Source organism: Panthera uncia, chromosome B4 (genome assembly GCF_023721935.1).
Source record: "Panthera uncia isolate 11264 chromosome B4, Puncia_PCG_1.0, whole genome shotgun sequence".
Taxonomy (NCBI): Eukaryota; Metazoa; Chordata; class Mammalia; order Carnivora; family Felidae; genus Panthera; species Panthera uncia.
Genome location: NC_064809.1, coordinates 123,905,507 through 123,926,487, shown reverse-complemented (window position 1 = coordinate 123,926,487; position 20,981 = coordinate 123,905,507). Strand labels below are relative to the sequence as shown.

Here is a 20,981-nt window from a genome sequence, read left to right as displayed (position 1 = left end):
CCTCCTGGGCAACAGCGCCAGCATCTTTGGGCTAAGTCCCTTACTTCGAATCTTTTGGGCTTGCGTGGACCCACGCTTCCCTAGCAGGAGAACGCTACGAACACTGAAACCGAGTCTGAGGATTTAGGGGACTCAGAACCCGCTCAATACATGCTCTGCAGCGCTGGATGCCTAGCAACTGTGGGTCGATAGCTCGGCGCTCGACGCAATCCAGCAGGCCTGAGACGCGACGCTCCCTCCGGAGCCTCTCCGGGCCCCGCACCCCTCGGGCCTGGGTCCTCTCAGTGCGCACGCGCGGAAGGGGCTCGGCTGGGGGAGGGGCGCCGGGACGCAGTCGCCGCTAGCGGGCCACGGCCGGGAGGGGCGCACGCACGAGGGGCGGAGCGGCAGGCGCCCCGAGTGGCTGAGGAGCCGGAAACGCGCCTCGGAGGGTGCGGCCCTGAGGAGTCGGCGGGCTGGGCCGGGCCGGGCGGGAAACGTTAGGCCAGCGGCCCCCGCGGCGCGGGGGTCGAGCGGGCGGGGAGGGCCCGAGGCAAGCTCTGCCCGGATGAGGAACAAAGCGGTGGGGCAGGCGCGCGCGCCCCCCGCGCGGCCGGCAGGTGGGCTGCGCGCGGGCCCGGCCGGGGCTGGGCGAGGGCGGCTGGGCCTGCGGGCCTCACGCCGGCGGGCGGGCGAGTCAGTCGGCCGCCCCTGGGAGGCGGTGTCCGAAGCGCCCGGGCGCGCCGGTGGCGAGGGGACGGGGACTGCATCCACTCCGTTTTGGTGACCGCCCTTGTCCTCTCCTCCCTCCCACCCCCCAGGTTGGGCAGCCCCCCTCCCGAAGCTTCTGGAGGAAAAGCCCCGGGTGTCCCCCGGCATGCCCCATCTCGCGGCGGGGTGCGCGGCCGCCGGCCCTCGGGAGAAGTTGGGCGGCCCCGGGCGGCCGCGGGGCCGAGGGGCCGCGTTTGTGCAGCGGTTGTAAGCAAGATGCGGTAGCACGTGACCCTGGAACGCAAACCCTGATGCCGGTTCCCCGCCGCGCCTGTGTTCTTTTCTCTGACACTTGGCCCCAAGCAGATGCATCACAGGTGAGTGATGGGCCCTGTGCTGGTGACATCTTTGGGAAGCGTTTGGCAAATCAGAGTTCAGAGTGCCTTTCTTTGGTTTTGGTGCCACGAGGGAGGTTACAGGTGCGATTTGCAAATGGATTTATGTCCCAAAGGAGACCAGAAATCCAGAAACCAGAGTTGGGTTGAATCCAGCCTCATGCAACCAAATTTACTCCAAATGCGAATCGTTCTAGATAGTCACACGTTGATTTTTGGCTCATTCACACCTTTTCCCTGTGCCTTTGAGTTATTTGAGCGTTTAATATCTTGATCTGGATTCCAGAGTGTATTTTTAGCCTAACACCATGCTTCACCTTGAATTTTGCTGGTTACCCTGTGGCTCAGATGGTAATGTGGGGGAATTAAGTTCTTAGTTTTGCAGGTTTCATGCAAATATTTCAGGTACTTTATGATACCATGGCAGTACAGATCGGTGCCAGATAGAGTTACATTTGGCTGTTGTTTTGGGACCCTTTCATAGGCTGTATGTTTAGGATGAGGAAGACGAATTCACTGAAGTTGCTGAACCTGTCCATGCCTTTTGCAAAGTGGGTGAGTTTCAGTTAGCTTTTTATATGTCATTCTAAGAAAAAGTTGCAAGATTAGCAAGTGGCAAATGGTTTATTCTGTAAGTCAGTTAGAAACACACACATACAAACTGCAGAAGTGTGAAGGAAAGGATTTTACCAGGAATGAGTAGGGAAGAAGAGAGAGCTTGGGATCTTGATTTTTAGCTCTTCTTCCAAGCTTGCTTCCTAGAAACCCGTATGAGAAAGGTAGGTAGAATAGAATTGCCCTTTAGAATGAGAGTCTTCGGATCTTATCGTAAATTCCCTTCATCTGCTTGCTTTCCCTGGGATATTTGTTACCTTTGGTTTATGGCTGCTGAGGTCATCACATTTCAGTGACTCACGACAAAGCAGAAATCTGCTGAGCCTCACGCTAAACTCTGGTTTGAACTGGTTTGAGAAGAAGGCCTAGGAGTCAACCCAGAAACACCATTTTGATTTTTATCTGGAGATTAGGTACACAGATTAAATTCAGGAATTTTTAGACTGAGATTTGAAGCTATAGACTTTTAGCTTACTTAAAAAAAATATCGTAGCCATTTGTTATAGGTTATTACTGCTCTGGTGGTTGTAGAGTTTTAATTACATTTATAGCTGTAAGAAATTACAGGAAAAGTCCATTTTAAACAAACTCACCTAGAAACTTTCAGCATTACAGGTAGCTGTTGTTTCTTTAGGCTATAGGATTTTTTTTGCATTCTTTTATAGCATAATTAAATACTTGTACTGTTATTAATGTGTTGTCCTTGATGCACCTCATTTATCCTGTGCTTCTAGTTGCCTTTCTAGTAAGGATGAAGATGCATTGCTTCATCCAGATCACATATTTCAATTTTTTTTTTTTTTTTTTTTAACATTTATTATTGAGAGACAGAGACAGAGCATGAGCAAGGGAGGGACACAGAGAGGAAGAGACCCGGAATCTGAAGCAGGCTCCAGGCTCTGAGCTGTGAGCACAGAGCCTGATGAGGGGCTCGAGCTCTCAAACCACGAGATCATGACCTGAGCCGAAGTCGGACGCTTAACCGACTGAGCCACCCAGGTCCCCCTCATTATTAATAATTTAATTCAGACCCAGTATCACTATAACTCCTGTAAAAAGAATTAGTAAAAATTCTTTTAAGTGAATTAAACCAAACCATCTGCAAAAGTCTGGTTTGAAGTAATAGGCCATTTGGAGAAAATACTGTGAAAGAGAAAGCTTGGGTATTTAAAAAAACAAAAACTCTTATTGCCATGTGCTCTAAGGATTGTGCTTTGCTTCGGGTAGTGTGCGTAGGGTTTGAAACAAAGCACACCTGAGTTACATCATATTTTTGCTTTGTGACGTTGACTGAGTTAACATCTCTGAATCCCAGGGTTTTTATGATTAGAAAGAATATGACATTCGCTGTCTGAGAGCTGTGAGCATAAAAATGAATTAGTAGTTGGTCCGCTCTCATTTCCCTATCCTGATTGCCTCAGGTTGTGCAGTACCTTAAAAGGGAATCACTGAGGTAAGATTTCGCCTCACTCGTGTGTGCTCTTTCCTAGGATGAATGAAATGAACCTGAGCCCAGTGGGGATGGAGCAGCTGACTTCATCCTCTGTGAGCAATGCCTTGCCAGGCTCAGGGAGTCACCTAGGGTTGGCTGCCTCACCCACTCACAACGCCATCCCTGCCCCAGGTGAGTGGGAAGGGAGAGCGACTGGATTGGAACACTTAATTGTATTATCAGTTCTAAATGGAGCCTGCAGGGGGTCAAAGCCCCTTTACGAGTGTGAAGGGGAAGCCAGGCAGGTGTGAACAGCAGTTCCACGAGTGGCAGCGTAATGGAAGGAATGTTTTTGTGGAGTCCTGGAGTTCTAGTGGACAGGAGTGGCAGCTTTTTCTGATTAGTCCTCTTGTGGGGTGGGTGGCCTGTTACCTAGAGCTGTAATTTGCTTGGCATTTTTTCTAGGTTTACCCATTCATCTGGTTCACTCCCTTGGCGCTCTGTCCCTGGGTTAATAGAAGAGAATGAAAGTTACTCTATTAAGCCTTCTCAGTAAATAGGAGGAATTGAGCTTTATTTTCTATTACATCCAAAACCAGGAACAACCGCAAATGCATGAGGCTGAGAATTATAAGAGGAGATGCCAGAGATGGAGCTCCCAGGTAGGGCTCCCCGGGAGCCTCAGTATCCAGAGAGGAGTTGTACAGAAAAAGCTCCCATTTTCTCTATCGCTGTACCTTTAAAACCTTTTTATCTGCTTTATTTTCTTTTTTCTCCTGAAATAGAAAAGAGATAAGCTGTTCGTTCTTACAGTGGTAAGCTAGTGGTCGTTAAAGATTTGTGACATCATAATGGACTTTCTTTATCAAAATAAGAATTAATGTTTAGGGTATTTTTTTCCCTAAAATTTATTTAATGTTTTTAAAATTTATTTTAGAGAGAAACAATGCAAGTGGGGAAGGGGCAGAGAGAGAGAGGAAGACACAGAATCAGAAGCAGGTTTCAGGCTCTGAGCTATTAGCACAGAGCCTGACATGGGGCTCGAACTCACAAACCGTGAGATCATGACCTGAGCTGAAGATGGATGCTTAATCGATTGAGCCACCCAGGCACCCCTAAGGATATTTTAAATCTATAAGTTGTTTAAATAGTTCTCTGTAGGGAATTACCTGCTTAATTACTACTGTGCAGCAGTTAAATAAATTCATCTGAACTAGGGTCTCCACATTCCTTTCAGTGTCCACAAAAGAAATTAAACAATTTATTAGTGAGTTCATTTGATTATCTCTTAGGCATTCCTTTTAGTGAACACTCTCGTTAAGGAGGAAAAGCCTATTAAAAAATATTGCCATGGGCAAACATAAATCACTGCTCAAGTTGGTCAGTATTCATTATTACACTTAGGTACAGTAAGAGTCGTTTCCACACCTTGCAGATATAATCCAAGATAGATACAATCTAAAGTTTGAATTTTTTTAAATCATGAAATACAGCATATGTACTAAAGACTGTATATTTGTACAGTTTTGCACTTCCAAGTAGAAGCATATCTAAGAAATTTTATTTAAAGTTTTTTTTAAGTCTATTTTGAAAGAGAGAGAGCACGTATGCACGCACAAGTGGGGGAGGGACAGAGAGAGAGAGAGAGAGAGAGAGTGAGAGAGAGAATGCCAAGCAGGCTCCATGCTGTCAGTGCAGAGCCTGATGTGGGGCTCGATCTCACAACCTGTGAGATCATGACCTGAGCCAAAATTAAGAGTTGGATGCTTAACTGACTGAGCCACCCAGGCACCCCTCTAAGAATTTCCTTTTTAATTTTTTTAATGTGTATTTATTTTTGAGAGAGAGAGAGAGAGAGAGAGAGAGACACACACACATAATGTGAGCAGGCAAGGGGTAGAGAGGGAGACACAGAATCCGAAGTAGGCTCTTAGCCATCAGCACAGAGCCTGACTTGGGGCTGGAACTCATGAACTGTGAGATCATGACCTGAGCCTAGTCAGACGCTTAACGAACTGAGCCACCCAGGCGCCCCGGCTAAGAATTTTTAAACAGTAAAACATTCTCACCATATAAAATGGTAAATATAAATAATGAGGTTAAAAAAAATCTGTAGGGGTGCCTGGGTGGCTCAGTTGGTTAAGTGTCCGGCTTCAGCTCAGGTCATGATTTCACACTCCGTGAGTTTGAGCCCCGTGTTGGGCTCTGTGCTGACAGCTCAGAGCCTGGAGCCTGCTTTGGATTCTGTGTCTCCCTCTCTCGCTGCCCCTCCCCTGCTCATGCTCTGTCTCTCTCTCAAAAATAAATAAAAACATTAAAAAAAAATTAATAATCTGTAATATCATTACTCAAAGACTACTCCTGTGAGCTTTGGTATTTTTTCCCATTTTTATCTCTGTATGATTTGTTCTTTTAAATTTTATTTAAACTAGGTTTTTAATTGTAATTAAATGTTTTAGTACTTGAAAGCAATACAGACAACTGGAGGATCAACTTGGCCATTTTAAAACTAACTTGAGAACTAACTTTAGGGCCTGTTTGTGGATATTTGCACAACACTTCCTGTCTGGGGATATAAAGGGCTTTTAGGTGAGATTTTTCCCCATTTGCAGAAACTTTCTTGAGTTTAGCTAGTGATTATTGAGAGAATTTTTAAGTACTTAACTTTCTTTTAATTGAGAAAAAAAACTTTTTTGTAGGCCTGCCAGTGGCAATTCCAAACCTGGGTCCCTCCCTGAGCTCTCTGCCTTCTGCTTTGTCTCTGATGCTCCCAATGGGTATTGGGGATCGAGGGGTGATGTGTGGGTTACCCGAAAGAAACTACACCCTACCTCCACCACCTTACCCCCACCTGGAGAGCAGTTACTTCAGAACCATTCTACCTGGTAAGTATTATAGTTATTTGGGAAATTTGAAGAAAGAATAGAGCCTCCTATTAACTTCACTTCTTGAAGACTTGAATAACCCTATTTTCTGTTTGTCAGTATTAGATATTAATCTCTAGGTGGGGAAAAAAATCTTTATATGTTTTTGTACTTTTCCTTTTAGCATATACAGATCACACATTAATATAGCAGTTTGACTAAGCATAATTTTTTTTTTTTAATTTTTTTCTTAACGTTTATTTTTTGAGACAGAGAAAGAGTATGAATGGGGGAGGGTCAGAGAGAGAGGGAGACACAGAATCCGAAACAGGCTCCAGGCTCTGAGCTGTTGGCACAGAGCCCGACGCGGGGCTCGAATCCATGAGCCGCAAGATTATGACCTGAGCCGGAGTCGGACGCTTAGCCAACTGAGCCACCCAGGCGCCCCAGACTAAGCATGATTTCTTAATGACAGATGAACAGTTTTTTTCCTTTCTCCTCCAGTGTTTCCTTGATTTAATTTTTATAATTTTGCAGTTGTAATTCCTGTCAACCACACGTCCTGCTAGTGTCACTATTTATTATAAATTAAGGTTTATTGGTTTTAAGTTTATTGACTTCTTATTCTCAGTGTATGTTTCAGAAAATTTAGCAAATGGGGAGAAGAACCACCAATAGTCCTATCATCCATCTTCTTGGTGTACTTTCTTCCTGTCTTTTATTTTGGTGTATAGATTTTTACTGTTTTTCATAACTAAGACTGTACTTTCTATATGGTTGTGTGTCCTTTTTTCCACTTAATATTTTCCTGTGTTTTTACATAGTTATTTTTCCTAACTTCTGCATGGTTTTTGTAATTATTCTTTTTAATGTTGCGTTACAATCTACTGAATGGATATTCCATCGTTTGTTTATTATATCAATCTTTATTGTTGGACATTTTGGTTTTTTCCAGGTTCTTATTACTATTATAGGAAAGTCTTTGTGTATAATATTTATGAAATGCATTTAGTGAAGATTACCATTAAGTGGAATTTCTTGTGCAAGAGCCTATGAAAGTGTTTTTGGGGTTCATATGCTCTTGCACATGAGTATATGTATTAAGTATGTATGTACTTGTATATATTTAATTTTATATATATATCTAAAACTATATGTATACTTTTATATATTAAGATATATATACTTTCCAAAGAGGTTTTAGTAATTTACATTCCCACTGGCAGTGCAGCAAGTACCATTTGACCACATCCTTATAAGCATGAGTGTTTAAATGTTTCTTTCGGTTTTAATAAAGCAGATACAATTGTGACTTATTTTGAATAGACCATAATGTGTTATGATAGTTTAATAACTTAAAACTTAGTTGTATTTAATTAAATTTTATTAAATTAATTAACATTTTCATGTGGAAGATCTGCTTTTAAATCCTTTTACCTTTTAACTATAATAGAGGAAATTTCAGTATCTTAGGTTTCAGGAATTCCAACTATATACATATTAAAGGCGTCATTTAAATGTTCAATTTCCAGTGACTTCAAAGGAACATAGTTAATTTTTTTTTTACGATTTCTGAGTTTCACAGGGAAAACTGAATTATGGTATATGAATGTTGCTATTTATAAGGTATATATCAGTTAAACCAAATAGGTAGGAGATTATTTTATGGCCTATTTATGTTGCCATTTTTAAAGTTTTTTTTTTTTTTTTTTTTTTAAGTTTTTATTTATTTTGAGAGCCAGAGCAAGCATGAGTTGGGGAGGGGCAGAGAGAAAGAGGGAGACAGAGAGAATCCCAAGCAGGCCCTGCTCTTCAGTGTAGAGCCCCAACACAGGGCTGGAACTCATGAACCATGAGATTATGACCTGAGCTGAAATCAGGAGTCAGATGCTTAACCAACTAAGCCATTCAGGCACTCCTATGTTGCTATTTTTATAAAGCATATATGTTAATTAAACCAAAGAAGTAGATAAGAGATTAATTTAGTTATATTTTTAAGGAAAGTAGCTTCTAAGATTTGGAATTCCTTATATTTAACAATGTACTAAAAAGTCTCTAAAATCTCATCTTCTTCTTTTTTCAGGCATTTTATCTTATTTAGCTGACAGACCACCACCTCAGTATATCCACCCTAACTCTATAAATGTTGATGGTAATACAGCATTATCTATTGCCAATAACGCTTCAGCTCTAGATCCCTATCAGTCCAATGGAAATGTTGGATTAGAACCAGGCATTGTTTCAATAGACTCTCGCTCTGTGAACACACATGGTGCCCAAAGTCTTCATCCCAGTGATGGCCATGAGGTGGCCTTGGACACAACAATCACTATGGAGAACGTCTCTAGGGTTACCAGCCCAATCTCTACAGATGGAATGGCAGAAGAGCTTACAATGGACGGAGTTGCAGGCGAGCATGCCCAAATCCCAAATGGCTCCAGAAGTCATGAACCTCTGTCTGTAGATTCTGTGAGCAACAACCTTGCAGCAGACACTGTAGGACATGGTGGTGTGATACCCATTCATGGGAATGGTCTGGAGCTCCCTGTGGTCATGGAGACAGACCACATTGCAAGTCGGGTCAACGGGATGTCTGACAGTGCCCTCAGTGACTCCATCCACACCGTGGCCATGAGCACCAACTCTGTAAGCGTGGCACTCTCTACCTCACACAACCTCGCCTCCTTAGAATCTGTTTCCCTCCATGAAGTTGGCCTAAGCCTAGAACCTGTGGCTGTCTCCTCCATCACCCAGGAGGTTGCTATGGGGACAGGTCATGTAGATGTATCTTCAGACAGTCTTTCTTTTGTACCACCTTCACTGCAAATGGAAGACTCCAATTCAAACAAGGAAAATATGGCAACCTTGTTTACAATTTGTGAGTGTGCTTAGCCTTTTTCTTTTGGAAATATTGGTAGAAAGGGCTATCATCTCTAACAGATTTAATCACAAAGTCAGGTGTTGATTAAGGGAGTATAGAAAGTAATAGACTTTGGAATTTTTCTTTGTGCATTGTCCGTTATGTTAATGGCTTTTTCTTAAGTAAGTCAGATGACATACAGACATTTTGTTGGTTCTTACAGTATCCTGAAGTAATGAAACCATAGTCATTTCCTTCTGTATTTTACAGATACTCTCAGCCCAGTAATCAAGATCTATCCCTGTGTTTCAAAAATAGAGTTAATTATAGAACTGTAGTGAGGTGTTCTCTGAGGTATTCTGTGTGTCAGGTTGTGTGCTTTTTCAACATAAGATTTATTAGATCACATGTACTTCTTTATCCGTATGGAAATAGTAGGTAGATACAAATGCAAGTTTTATTTTTGCTCAGATTGCGTATAAATTACTGTAGTTGGGCATGTAAAAGTTCTTTTTATGGGTCAAGAATAACAAAAAGCAATAGAAAAACTGTTGGTTTATTGATGTCATTACATGCGTCATTCATGCAGGAAACATGTTGAATGCTTAGTATATGCCGGCCTCTGTGCCAGACACGGGGTAGAAAGCAGTCTGCAGCAGAGGACAGCTGACTTTAACGAGCTTATAATCTGATGGGAAGCGTGGGCAAGTAAAGGGGCTGTTGAGATATGGTATGATAAATGGGAAGGTGGGGTTAAGTGCCAGATCTGAAGGAGCCTGAGGTGGGCATCTAACAACGCCATGGAAGCAATAGGGAAGACTTATCAGGGGACACTGTGTATGTGTTAGCACAGACTCAAAGGACATTAAAGGTGTTGGCAGCAGAGGATCAGGAAGAACAGCATCCCAGACAGGAGTTGCCACCCATAAGTGCCTAGAACTAAGAGAATGTCACATGGTTCAGAATTGCTGAAGCATAAAATGTGGGTGATGAGAAAGAAGTAGGAGCCAGAACACAAAGGGTTTTCTAAGACCAGTCAAGGATCTGAAGGAGTGAGGTTTGGGATGGGGGTTCTGCTGCAAGGTGAGGGCTAGTTTGTTAGAGGCAAGTAGTAGGTAAAGGAGATGATGCCATAATTTAAGTGAAAGGTGATTTTCTAACCTAAAATAGAAGGAATGATGGTGAGAAAAAGTGGGGTATATTTACAGAAGTTGGGAGAGAAGGGTTAAGGAGATACCCCTGGTTTCTGGCAGGAGACTAGGGGGTAGTGGTACCACTCTTTAGGATAATGAATGGCGGAGGAGGACTGTTGTTTTTTATTGTAGTTTTCTATTTTTTGTTTGTTTTTTTGAGGAGTGATGGTGAGTCTGGTTTCAGACCTGTTGATTTTAGTGTCTATAAGATACCCAGTGGAGGTGTTTAGTGAGAATATTAATCTGGAACACAGAGATCTGTCTGCAGATATTTAGGGATCCTCAGCATTAGGACGTTAATCACAGCCATGGAAGTGGAGTGAAATTAGCTCCTAGTGCGAGTATGGCATATAAGAGGGTTAGGGATTTTAAGATGCGATGGCAGAGGAAGAGCTTCCGAAGTAGATTGAACAGGAGGGTCAGAAAAGTAGGACAGAGCTTCTGGTGCCTCAGAAGCCAAGCAGTGAGGAGGACTTTTATGTTAACCTTTTAAAGTCTGAAATTTATAATTTTGAAATAATTTAGGAATGTAGGCTCATTAACTTAGCAGAAGTTAAGAGGTGGCCTAAATAAGCCTATTGATCCTTTTTTATATGGGTATGCAGAACCTCTTGCTCCTATGTGTTTTTTTTTTAATTCACATGTACATTTTACATTGTACAATTTAGTGGCTTTTAGTATATTGACAAGGTTGTGGAACCAGCACCACTATCTTATTCCAAAACAATTTTATCACCCCAGATACCCCACTAGCAGTCACTCATCATTCCTTTCCTTCTAACCCCTCCTCCCCTCCTCCTTTCCCTGCCATCATTCTCAGGCATCCATTAATCTTTCTATAGATTCACCTATTCTGGACACTTCATATAGTGGTAGCATACAACCTGTGGCTTTCCTTGTCTTGCTTCTTTCCCTTAGCATAATGTCCTGGCTCGTCCATGTAGCATGGATCAGTACCCCATTCCTCTTTATGGTTGAGTACTACTCCATTGTGTGGTGATAACCACATTTTGTTTATCTACCTTTCATTCTTGAACATTTAGTTTCTACTTTTGACTATTAAGAATAATGCTGCTATGAATATTCATATGCAAGTTTTTGTATGAACATGTTTTTAAGTCTCTTACATACATGTTTAAGAGTAGAATTGCTTTGGGATGCCTGGGTGGCTCAGTCAGTTAAGCGTCCGACTTTGGCTCAGGTCATGATCTCATGGCTTGTGAGTTCGAGCCCCTTATCAGGCTCTGTGCTGACAGCTCAGAGCCTGGAGCCTCTTCAGATTCTGTGTCTTTCTCTCTCTGCCCCTCCCCCACTCACACTCTGTCTCTCTCTGTCTCTCAAAAATAAATAAACATTAAAAAAAAAAGAGTAGAATTGCTTTATGTTTAACTTTCTGAGAAATTGCCAGACTGTTTTCTGAAGTAGTTGCACCATTTTCAGTTCTCAACATCCGTGTATGAGTGTTCTAATTTCTCCACATCTTTTAAACACTTTCTGTTGTAGCCATCTTAGTGGCTGTGAGGTGGCATGTCATTGTGGATTAGATTTGCATTTCCCCAGTGACAACAATGTTGAACCTCTGTCCTTATTTGCCATTTGTGTATTTTCGGAGAAACCTTTAAGCATTTTTCTGGTATGAAATCTGAATCTCATTTGGAGATTTAACATGGATTCTTCAGTGCAATGGAGAATCAGTTCTCACCAACTGTAGGGGATCTTTAATATTCAAGGAATTTTTAGTCAAGTAGTAGTTGAAGTAAGATATTATCTCTGCTTTGCGTAAATATGAAAACTTTGATATTTTATGTCATATAAGTGGAAATGTGTAATGATTGCTTAGGAGAAAGACACTTTGATGGCTGTGGTTCTAAGGTTTATGTATTCCAACTATTTGTGGACGAATTCGGAAAGTTTGAACATAATCATTGACTAAAAGGGGTCATGTATGCTCTTCCTTAACAGAAATAAAAAAGCAGAAGATTTACAGAGAATGACACTTGTTGTAAAAGTAAGCATAGAGATCAGTATATAAAGGCAGCACCCTTTCTGACAATGCAAAAAGAAAGACAGTATGAACAGTAAGAAATTAAGAATTTTAAGCAAACATGTCTGCAAGAAGCTGATTCTACCTATCGTCCCAAAGAGCATTTTTTGCCCCCCGCCTTTTTTTAAAAAGAATCTGTTATCAAAACCTGGTTGACCAATTTGTTGATAGTGAAAGAAAAGTGAACAGAGGTGCCGCTGTCTCTGACTCTGTTGACCTGTATTGTCCTCTCCGTTTTGGCCTTGCATGACAGCATTTCAACTCACTGTCCTCATATAATTGGGTAGAGTTGGAATCTTGGGACTTTAGATATATGTAAAGGTATCTACCTAATGTAAGGAATAATGTAATTCATTTTTTAAATAATCTAGTGTAATCTACTTTTACTAGTGTAAAAAGTAATCTACTTTTCAATCAGTCTCTTATGGACTGAATAGTAAAATTGTCCTGTGGGATTAAAAAAAAAAATTCAGATCCTGTCAGAGAGAGATCTAAGACTGGGATATGTATTTTAGTGTAAGAAAGTGATTGTTTGATCAGAATATTTTTATTAGAACTTTGCTTCTTATTGGTTATGTTTTAGTAATAGCATTTAAATTAAAAAGCAGGTGGCAATTTAGGCTGCTTGAACTAACCCCGTTTGTATCTCTCAAATTTCCCATCCATAGGGTGCACGCTCTGTGACCGAGCCTATCCCTCAGACTGCCCTGATCACGGACCAGTGACTTTTGTTCCTGACACTCCAATAGAGAGCAGGGCGAGGCTTTCTCTCCCAAAGCAGCTTGTTCTTCGCCAGTCAGTTGTGGGAGCAGAAGTTGGTAAGAACCTTGGAACTCTCAAAGCCCATCAGTTCTCTTCTTTCTCTGTTAGTGTAGAGTTGTAAAAGTGGATAGGTATAATTTCATCATTATTTGGTTGATCAAAAGTTAATTTATGGCTTAAGCATTCTTTTAGGAACATTTGTGTAGTAATAGCAATAAATCAAGTTGAAACTTTATTGAGAAAATTCCCCTTTCTTAGAATCAAAATTGAATAAAGGAGAAACTCTTGGCCTGAGTCTGAAGACTTTGATTCTTGGCTGTATCATCCTCTAACAATTATGACAAAACATTCCTCGAAACTTAAGTTTCTTCTCTAAGACGTGGAAAATTCACCACTGATAACTTTTTGTCACAAAAAAAAGATCAAGTGTTTTTAAATTTCCTAATACTCCTTAGGAGAAAGGACTGCCAGAGTTTGGTTACCCATATTTGAATTTAAAATGGTTTCTAAATTACTGTGCCTTTTCTTTGAAAATACCAAACTAGGTTCATTATTTTTCAGCTGTAGTTTGGGTATGAGTCAGTTGAAAGCATTAAAAAGCTTAAATAATATAGAGCAGTGCTTTAAGCACAGATGATTTCATAAGTTTGACTTACCGTAATTGGTCTATGTTTTTATCATCAAGTAATGTTCTTTAGTCATTTGGGAAGGACTTGTTTTGGTTCCTTGTGTATAAAACTGGGTTTAGGAATTTCTGATAGTGGTTCTTACTCTGCATATTTCTTCTGAGTTTCCTTTAATGTGTTGATTACATTTTCCATATTTATAGGATAGAACCCATAAAACTTAGCTACCTCACAGGAGTGCTGGAGTATCAGTTCTTAGGTTCACTGAGGATAAGATTCTTTATGTGAGCTAAGCTACTCTCTCTTGTATATCCTATTAGGTGTTTAAATCATTGACTGGGTAGTTGGTGTCTTTCCCCTGCTAGGTGTATGGACTGGAGAAACCATTCCTGTGCGGACTTGCTTTGGGCCTCTCATTGGCCAGCAGAGTCACTCCATGGAAGTAGCAGAATGGACAGACAAGGCGGTTAACCATATATGGAAGGTCAGCGTTCATGAAGTTCTTCTGTGACTTTTGGATGTTTTTATTACAGTGATGTAGTTAAAAGTGTAAAAGCAGTAGAAGTGACGTAGTAAAAGTCGAAATTGGGCAAGACTCATACGGTGCCATTCACCTGTCAGTCATTTGTTTAATATTATGTCCTTTTTGTTCTTTATAGCCAAATTATAATATTTAGCAAAATACCAGCTATTGAATTTAGAAGGTAAACTGTTTTTAGTCTTTCTTTTGTTAGATAATCCAGTAATTCTTCATTCTAATTACTTGTGGCAGCTGAGGCCATGGACTTTGTTTATATGATGAAAGTCTTGTTTTGTAATCAACGAAAACATTTCTCAAATAGCTTGAGAAACAGTTCTGGGATTGGAAGCTGAGACCATTTCTCTAGTTTTCTAATGGGAGGGGCTGGAAATGCAGGGTTTTGACATAAATAGCTATTCCTGTAACATGTTTGTAGAGATTCACTTGTAGTCAATAGATTGGGAATGATGCCTGCAGAATTGGAGAGGAAGGTTGAGAATTGAGAGGAAGGTTGGTCTTGTGATCAGTGGAAAGGTATGGTGTTGCTGGCACTGGGGACTTGAATTTTGGTTTCCAGAAAGAACACAGAAGAACGCTAGGTCCAGTGGAAAAAGAATGAGAAGAGATGGTTCTCTGACCTTTTTGTCCATTCAGTGATCCACCTCCACCATATGGTAGGTGATGAAGACAAGTAGACTGTTTTGTGTTTTCCAGTCAAGCCAAAATGTGAATAATCAAGAGCAAGGTCATTCTATACCTTGAGCACTGTCAGTCTCTGATGGTATTTATGACGTTGCTGGAAATGGGGGACTGGTGGAATGACAAACGTGTGAGAAGGCAACCATGGATTTCCACACTGACTATGAAAGCTGAGATCTACTGCAGAGTAAATGCGATTGTTGCTAGCCTAAGTTTAATAGCGCTTTGTATTGTGTTAGTTCATTTGATATGTATGTTTACCTTCTGTTGACAGATATACCACAACGGTGTCCTAGAATTCTGCATCATTACAACTGATGAAAATGAATGTAATTGGATGATGTTTGTGCGCAAAGCCAGGTAAGAGTAGTCTGGATGAAGAAATAGTTACGATTTGAATGTTTTTCAGTAGGAAGCTTTGCATAAAATAGGGAAGAGTCAGGGTCCAGATTATACTGCTATCTGAACATATGTTAAGGCCTAAGGCTTTTTACCTTCTTTCCTCCAGTAGTTGCTGATTAATGGCAACTGTAAGTCAAAACACAAGAAACTATCCTTTTTTAAACTAGTTTATTTAAACAATAAGGAATGATACAGTTATCATTGAATTTGCAAGTGGGTACCTTCTCTTTATTTCCACTATTAATCAGCCCTCAGGCTGTTGTAGTTCTTGTTCAGTTCTCTATCTCTGTGTCTTTGTCATATGCTCTTAATATTTCATTTTATTAACTTTTCTTCTGGTGAAAGACTCTCTAGTGTTTCTGACTATAAAGGGCAATCAGCTGATGTACACAAGTATGAATTTTGTTTCTATATGAGTCCCTCCTAATCACTAGGGTAGGGAATTGGAAAAATAACCTAAAGAAAATAGTTATGTCTAAGTATTCATGTAGAGTTTTGTTCTAGGGATATGATGTGTTTAGCATATATTTCAAAATTGATATGCTTGATCTATTAAATGTGATAACTTAGGAACCGGGAAGAACAGAATTTGGTGGCTTATCCCCATGATGGAAAAATCTATTTCTGCACTTCACAAGATATCCCTCCTGAAAATGAACTGCTTTTTTATTATAGCCGGGATTATGCTCAGCAGATTGGTAAGTTACGATAAGACTTATTTCTCCTGGATCTAGCATGGTAAAAACACCAAGGACCAGAAGTAGTTTTGGTAATGGTTACATGTTAGGTGAACCAAATTACATACGTTCATATATATAAAAGTAGGATATTACCCTATGTTAGAAGTGTTAAAATCTGTGAGGTTCTTCATAAACTGAATGTTATTGATTAAGCAGTATTCATATGAAAGGAACTTTTGTGTTAGGATTTTGATTTGGGGTATTGGAAGTTCCTGAGGCTGCTTTTTGAGCCAGTACCATTGTAATTTAAATTCATAAAAAACAGACAATCTCCTTTAATGGATTTAATCTTCATAGTCTTTTCCTTTGCCCTGTGTCATGACGACAAGTTTAAAAGTTTTTACTACCAAAAAAATTTTTTTTAATGTTTGTTTATTTTTGAGAGAGACAGTGCGATTGGGGGAGAGGACAAGAGAGAGGGAGACACAGAATCTGAAGGCTCTAGGCTCTGAGCTGTCAGGACAGAGCACGACATGGGGCTTGAACTCACGAGCTGCGAGATCATGACCTGAGCCGAAGTCAGATGCTTAACACACTGAGCCACCCAGACGCCCCACTAAAAAAATTTTTTTGCCTGGGAAAGATGTCTTATAATCCAGTGTTACCAAGTGCTTCCTTTGTATCTGGCATGCTCTGTGAGATGCTGGGAGTATTGAACAAGACATTTTAGTTTTACAGGTAATGGGCAAGGTGGAAATTTTGGTAGAACGGAGAATGCAAGCAACATTATTAATATCCAGAACGAGTTTTAAAATTTAACTACGAGAAGACATTGAGTAATTTTTTTTTTTTGAAGGTGTTCCTGAACACCCAGATGTGCACCTCTGTAACTGTGGCAAGGAGTGCAATTCCTATACAGAGTTCAAAGCTCACCTTACCAGCCACATCCATAACCATCTTCATAGCCAGGGCCACAGCAGCAGCCATGGACCAAGCCACAGCAAAGAGAGGAAGTGGAAGTGCTCCATGTGCCCCCAGGCTTTTATCTCTCCTTCCAAACTTCACGTCCACTTTATGGGTCACATGGGTATGAAGCCCCACAAGTGTGATTTCTGTAGCAAGGCTTTTAGTGATCCCAGCAACCTGCGGACCCACCTCAAGATACATACAGGTACGTTATATTGGACCATCAAAATGGAATTTCACGACAATTAGAAATTGCAGTAGTAAAGAAATTGCAACAAGATAGTCTTGCGGGTATAGAATTGAGATATTAGAGAATGAATCCAGCTGGCTCTCAGCAGAACTTCATTGGGTGATAAATCTGGGTGGAATAATTGTGCTTCCTCAGAGAGTGTTGCCTCCAGTTATTACAGTGTTCCCCATTCCAGGTCCCCCCTCCCCACCCCATAGTGTGAAGGTGACTGGGAAAATGTACTGAATTAGAAAGGTGATCCATGTTTGGACTTTTTTTTAAGTTTATTTATTTTTGAGAGAGAAAGAGCATACTCGTGCACAAGCAGGGAAGGACAGAGAGAGAGGGGGAGACCCAGAATCCAAAGCAGGCTGCAGGCTCCAAGCTGTTAGCACAGAGCTCAGCACAGGACTCAAACTCACCAACTATGAGATCATGAGCTTCCTATGGAGCTGCTTTTAATAATAGGCATGAAAAGAAAGATGTCTTCACTGGCTCCCACCATGCAGCTCATCCTTCTTCTAAGCCGAAGTCACTTAACCGACTGAGTCACCCCGGTGCCCCTGCGTTTGGACGTTACAGCAAAGGGAATTCTAAGGAAACACTCTGAGCCTTCATGAGAGCTCACTCCTAGACACCAGCCAGAACCAGTTTCTCTCCTGTGAATAGTGCTCAGTAAACACTGCCAAGTTCTATTTTCTGAGGTTCCGTTTTCTAAATTCCATGTAAACCAACCCCTTTGTTTTAACACTTTTTAAAATACATACTACAAAATATCTGATGAAGTTTTAGTTTTCTTGTCTGAGTCATTGGTTTTCCAAATCTTTGAAAGTAAAATTCTTTCTTGTCCTTTGCATTAAGACTGAGTAGTCATAACAGAGACTGTATGGCCCACAAAGCTTAAGATACAGACTAGACTTTAGAAAAAGTTTGCTATCCCCTGACTTAGAGTAATCTTATTTCTGCATTCTTAGTATTTTATTTCATCCCTGGTTTATGAGGTCATATGTTTAAAAAATGGAAAACTATAAATTTAGGTTGTAAAAGTATATTTGTTGACAGTGCTAGAATTTATGAGGTTTTTTAAACATAGTTGAGTTAGGTTGGTCTCTAGGCTTATAAGTAGTTTTTTTTTTTTTTTTCGGATTTTATATCCTGTGTCAGCTATAAACAGTAAAAAATTATTTATATACATCCAGGTAAGTGGTCCTAGAAGGAGGTCAGATTTATTAGCTTCCCTGGCTTTAGTCACAGAATATAAGTTCATATTCTCTGACTGGTTCTTGGTAGATAGCCCTAGAAAGTGATGTTCCAGTTACCAGTCAGTTCTTTCATTTCTGCCTCTGCCACATGCCCATACATGTGCCTGGTCTTCTTGGGAGTGCTAATGATTGTGTTAGTCACAGTGTGGCAATTTGGGTTCATGTGCAGGTCAGAAGAACTACAGATGTACTTTGTGTGACAAGTCTTTCACCCAAAAGGCTCACCTTGAGTCCCACATGGTTATCCACACGGGCGAGAAGAATCTCAAGTGTGATTACTGCGACAAGTTGTTCATGCGGAGGCAGGACCTCAAGCAACACGTACTCATCCACACACAGTAAGTCCTCCAACAGCCAACACGCCCCTGGGGTGGTGAACTCGAGTGCTCGCTCGCACTGACCCGTTGTGTGCCTCCTGGCTTGGCACCCTGGTAGCCACTGCTTGTGTCCACACAGCCAAGCAAAGGTTGGAAACCTAAGTTTTTGGTTTTATCCTGGAAGGTTTTACTTGTTTGCTTTATTTTTCTTATTTTTCACTTCTCTGTATTTGCTTTTTTCCAACACATAGTGTGATTTGGTTTAACAAATATTTAAGTATCTCCTTGATGTCCAGCATTATGCCAACTGGTGAATACACAGAGATAAAAGACACAGACCTTGTCTTTAAAGAGCTCGAAGTCCGGTAAGAGAAGCAGAACAGTACAGCACTACCATACCGTGCTGCAGTCAGAGTAAGCATCAGATCCTGAGAGGCTGTGGAAGAGGGTCACCGACCCGGCCAGGGTGTCTGGGAGAGCCTCCTGGTAGTCTGAGCTAAGTAGTAAAGAAGATTAAGTTAGAATTATTTAGGGAGGCAGAGAAGGATAAAGGATGGGAATAGTATTCTAGACAGAGGAAAGGCATATTTAGAAATACATGTACGAGAAGGACTGTGGAATGCAAGTGGTTCTTTACAGTTAGAGCACAGTGTGTGTGTGAGAACAATGGAGAGAGAGGCGGCAGTAAAGTCAGGAGCCTTTTATCCAACTAGGAAAATTAAATTTCATTCTGGAGGTAATGGGGAGCCACTGAAGGATTTTACCTCCCCATGTCGCAGGCACCGTTCTGTGCCATGTGTGTGTTTTAATTATGGTAAAAACATAAAATTTACTGTCTTAACTACTTTTAAGTGTACGGTTCAGTAATGTTAAGTGTATTCACACTCTTATACAAGTGTTGAAGGACTTTGAGGAAAAATGTCAAGGTGAGATATTCCATTTTATAAAGGATTGAAGGAGAAGGTCAAATATTAGGAGACTCATTAAGAATTTATTGCATGAGGGGCACCTTGGTGGCTCAGTTGGTTAAGCATCGAACCTCGGATCAGGTCATGATCTCATGGTTCATGGGTCCAAGCCCCATGTCTGGCTCTGTGCTGACAGCACAGAGCCTGGAGCCTGCTTCAGATTCTGTGTGTGTCTCCCCAGCCACCCCCCTCACTGCCCCTCCACTCCTTATGTGCGCACGCACGCGCCGTCTCTCTCTCTCTCTCTCTCTCAAAAATAAATAAACAAACATTAAAAAAAAAAATTTATTGCATGAGAGGCACCTGGGTGGCTCAGTTGGTTAATCGTCCAAGTCTTGGTTTTAGCTCAGGTCATGATCTCACAGTTGTGAGATTGAGCCCCATATCAGGCTCTGTGCTGATAGCATGGAGCCTGCTTGGGATTCTCTCTCTCCCTCTGCCCCTCCCTTGCTCCCACTCACTTGCTCTCTCAAAATAAATAAACTTAAAAATTTTTTAAAAAAAATTACATGAATCCAAGTGTAATTAAATGTCTGGGCTTTGTTAGTTACAGTATTGGTAAAGAGAAGAGAACAGATTTTGTGGTCCTGAGCTTTTAGTAAGTGTCAGAAGAAGGAGAAAATATTAGCTTATATTATGGGAGGTACTATTTAGAAAGTTATGTTCAATGGAAACTTGATATTCTGATAAGGCTTAGTAAAGATACTAGCTCTTTTGTCTGATTCCTAATCAAATGCAGCCTGAGACACTAAAACAAGGAGTCTAGGCCTACATTTATAATGCTCAAAATGACTTTTTAAAACAAAGTCTTCATGAAATAGTTTCATTATTAGTGTGAATTTTGGAAATTAGACACACTAATTATCAAATACTGTATAGAATATACATACTAGCACTGAAAGAGATCTCTGGCGTCATTTAATCCAGCTGCTTATGTTAGTCAGCTTGAGCTGCCATAACAAAATACCTTCTGGAGACTGGAAACCCAAGATCAGGGTGCCAATATGGTTGGGTTCTGATGAGAGCCTTTTTCCTAGCTTGCAGATAGCTGACTTCCTGCTCTGTCCTCACATTGGGGAGAGAGCAAGCGAGCTCTGGTCTGTTTGCCTTTTCATGTGACACTTATCCATCATGGGGGTCCCATCCTCGTGACCTCATCTAAATCTAATTACCTCTCATAAGCCTCATCTCCAAATACCATAACATTGTGGTTTATGTCTATAACATGAATTTCTTGGGGGGTGGGGCACACAGACATTCAACCTGTAACACTGTTCATAATAATCACTTAGAAAATGTGAAAACCAGTTGGTGCCAGGACCCTACCTCCAGGGATTCTAATTTAGTTGGTTAGGGGGAGAGCCCTGGACTTTATTTTTTAAAAGCTCCCCAAGTGACGCTGATGTCCAGCCAGGGTTGAGAGCTACTGAGTTCATCCAAATGCTCCCCTTGTTTCC

General features: G+C 41.1%; 1 protein-coding gene across 2 annotated transcripts in view; it reads left to right on the top strand.

Annotated features, from left to right (window-relative positions):
• The first annotated feature begins 406 nt into the window (after positions 1-406).
• Positions 407-20,981, top strand: part of PRDM4 (PR/SET domain 4) — a 56,862-nt gene continuing 36,287 nt past the window's right edge. Inside the window, exons 1-11 of one of the 2 annotated variants that reach the window (XM_049627510.1) lie at positions 412-599; positions 801-1,067; positions 3,191-3,324; positions 5,832-6,017; positions 8,080-8,874; positions 12,762-12,911; positions 13,847-13,965; positions 14,975-15,060; positions 15,673-15,800; positions 16,639-16,953; positions 18,409-18,577. In XM_049627510.1, coding sequence (XP_049483467.1) covers positions 1,057-1,067; positions 3,191-3,324; positions 5,832-6,017; positions 8,080-8,874; positions 12,762-12,911; positions 13,847-13,965; positions 14,975-15,060; positions 15,673-15,800; positions 16,639-16,953; positions 18,409-18,577 — 2,093 coding nt within the window. In that variant the 5' untranslated portion in view covers positions 412-599; positions 801-1,056. Of the gene's footprint in view, positions 1,068-3,190; positions 3,325-5,831; positions 6,018-8,079; positions 8,875-12,761; positions 12,912-13,846; positions 13,966-14,974; positions 15,061-15,672; positions 15,801-16,638; positions 16,954-18,408; positions 18,578-20,981 lie in introns of both variants that reach the window. The other variant, XR_007457023.1, reaches the window with a different exon arrangement.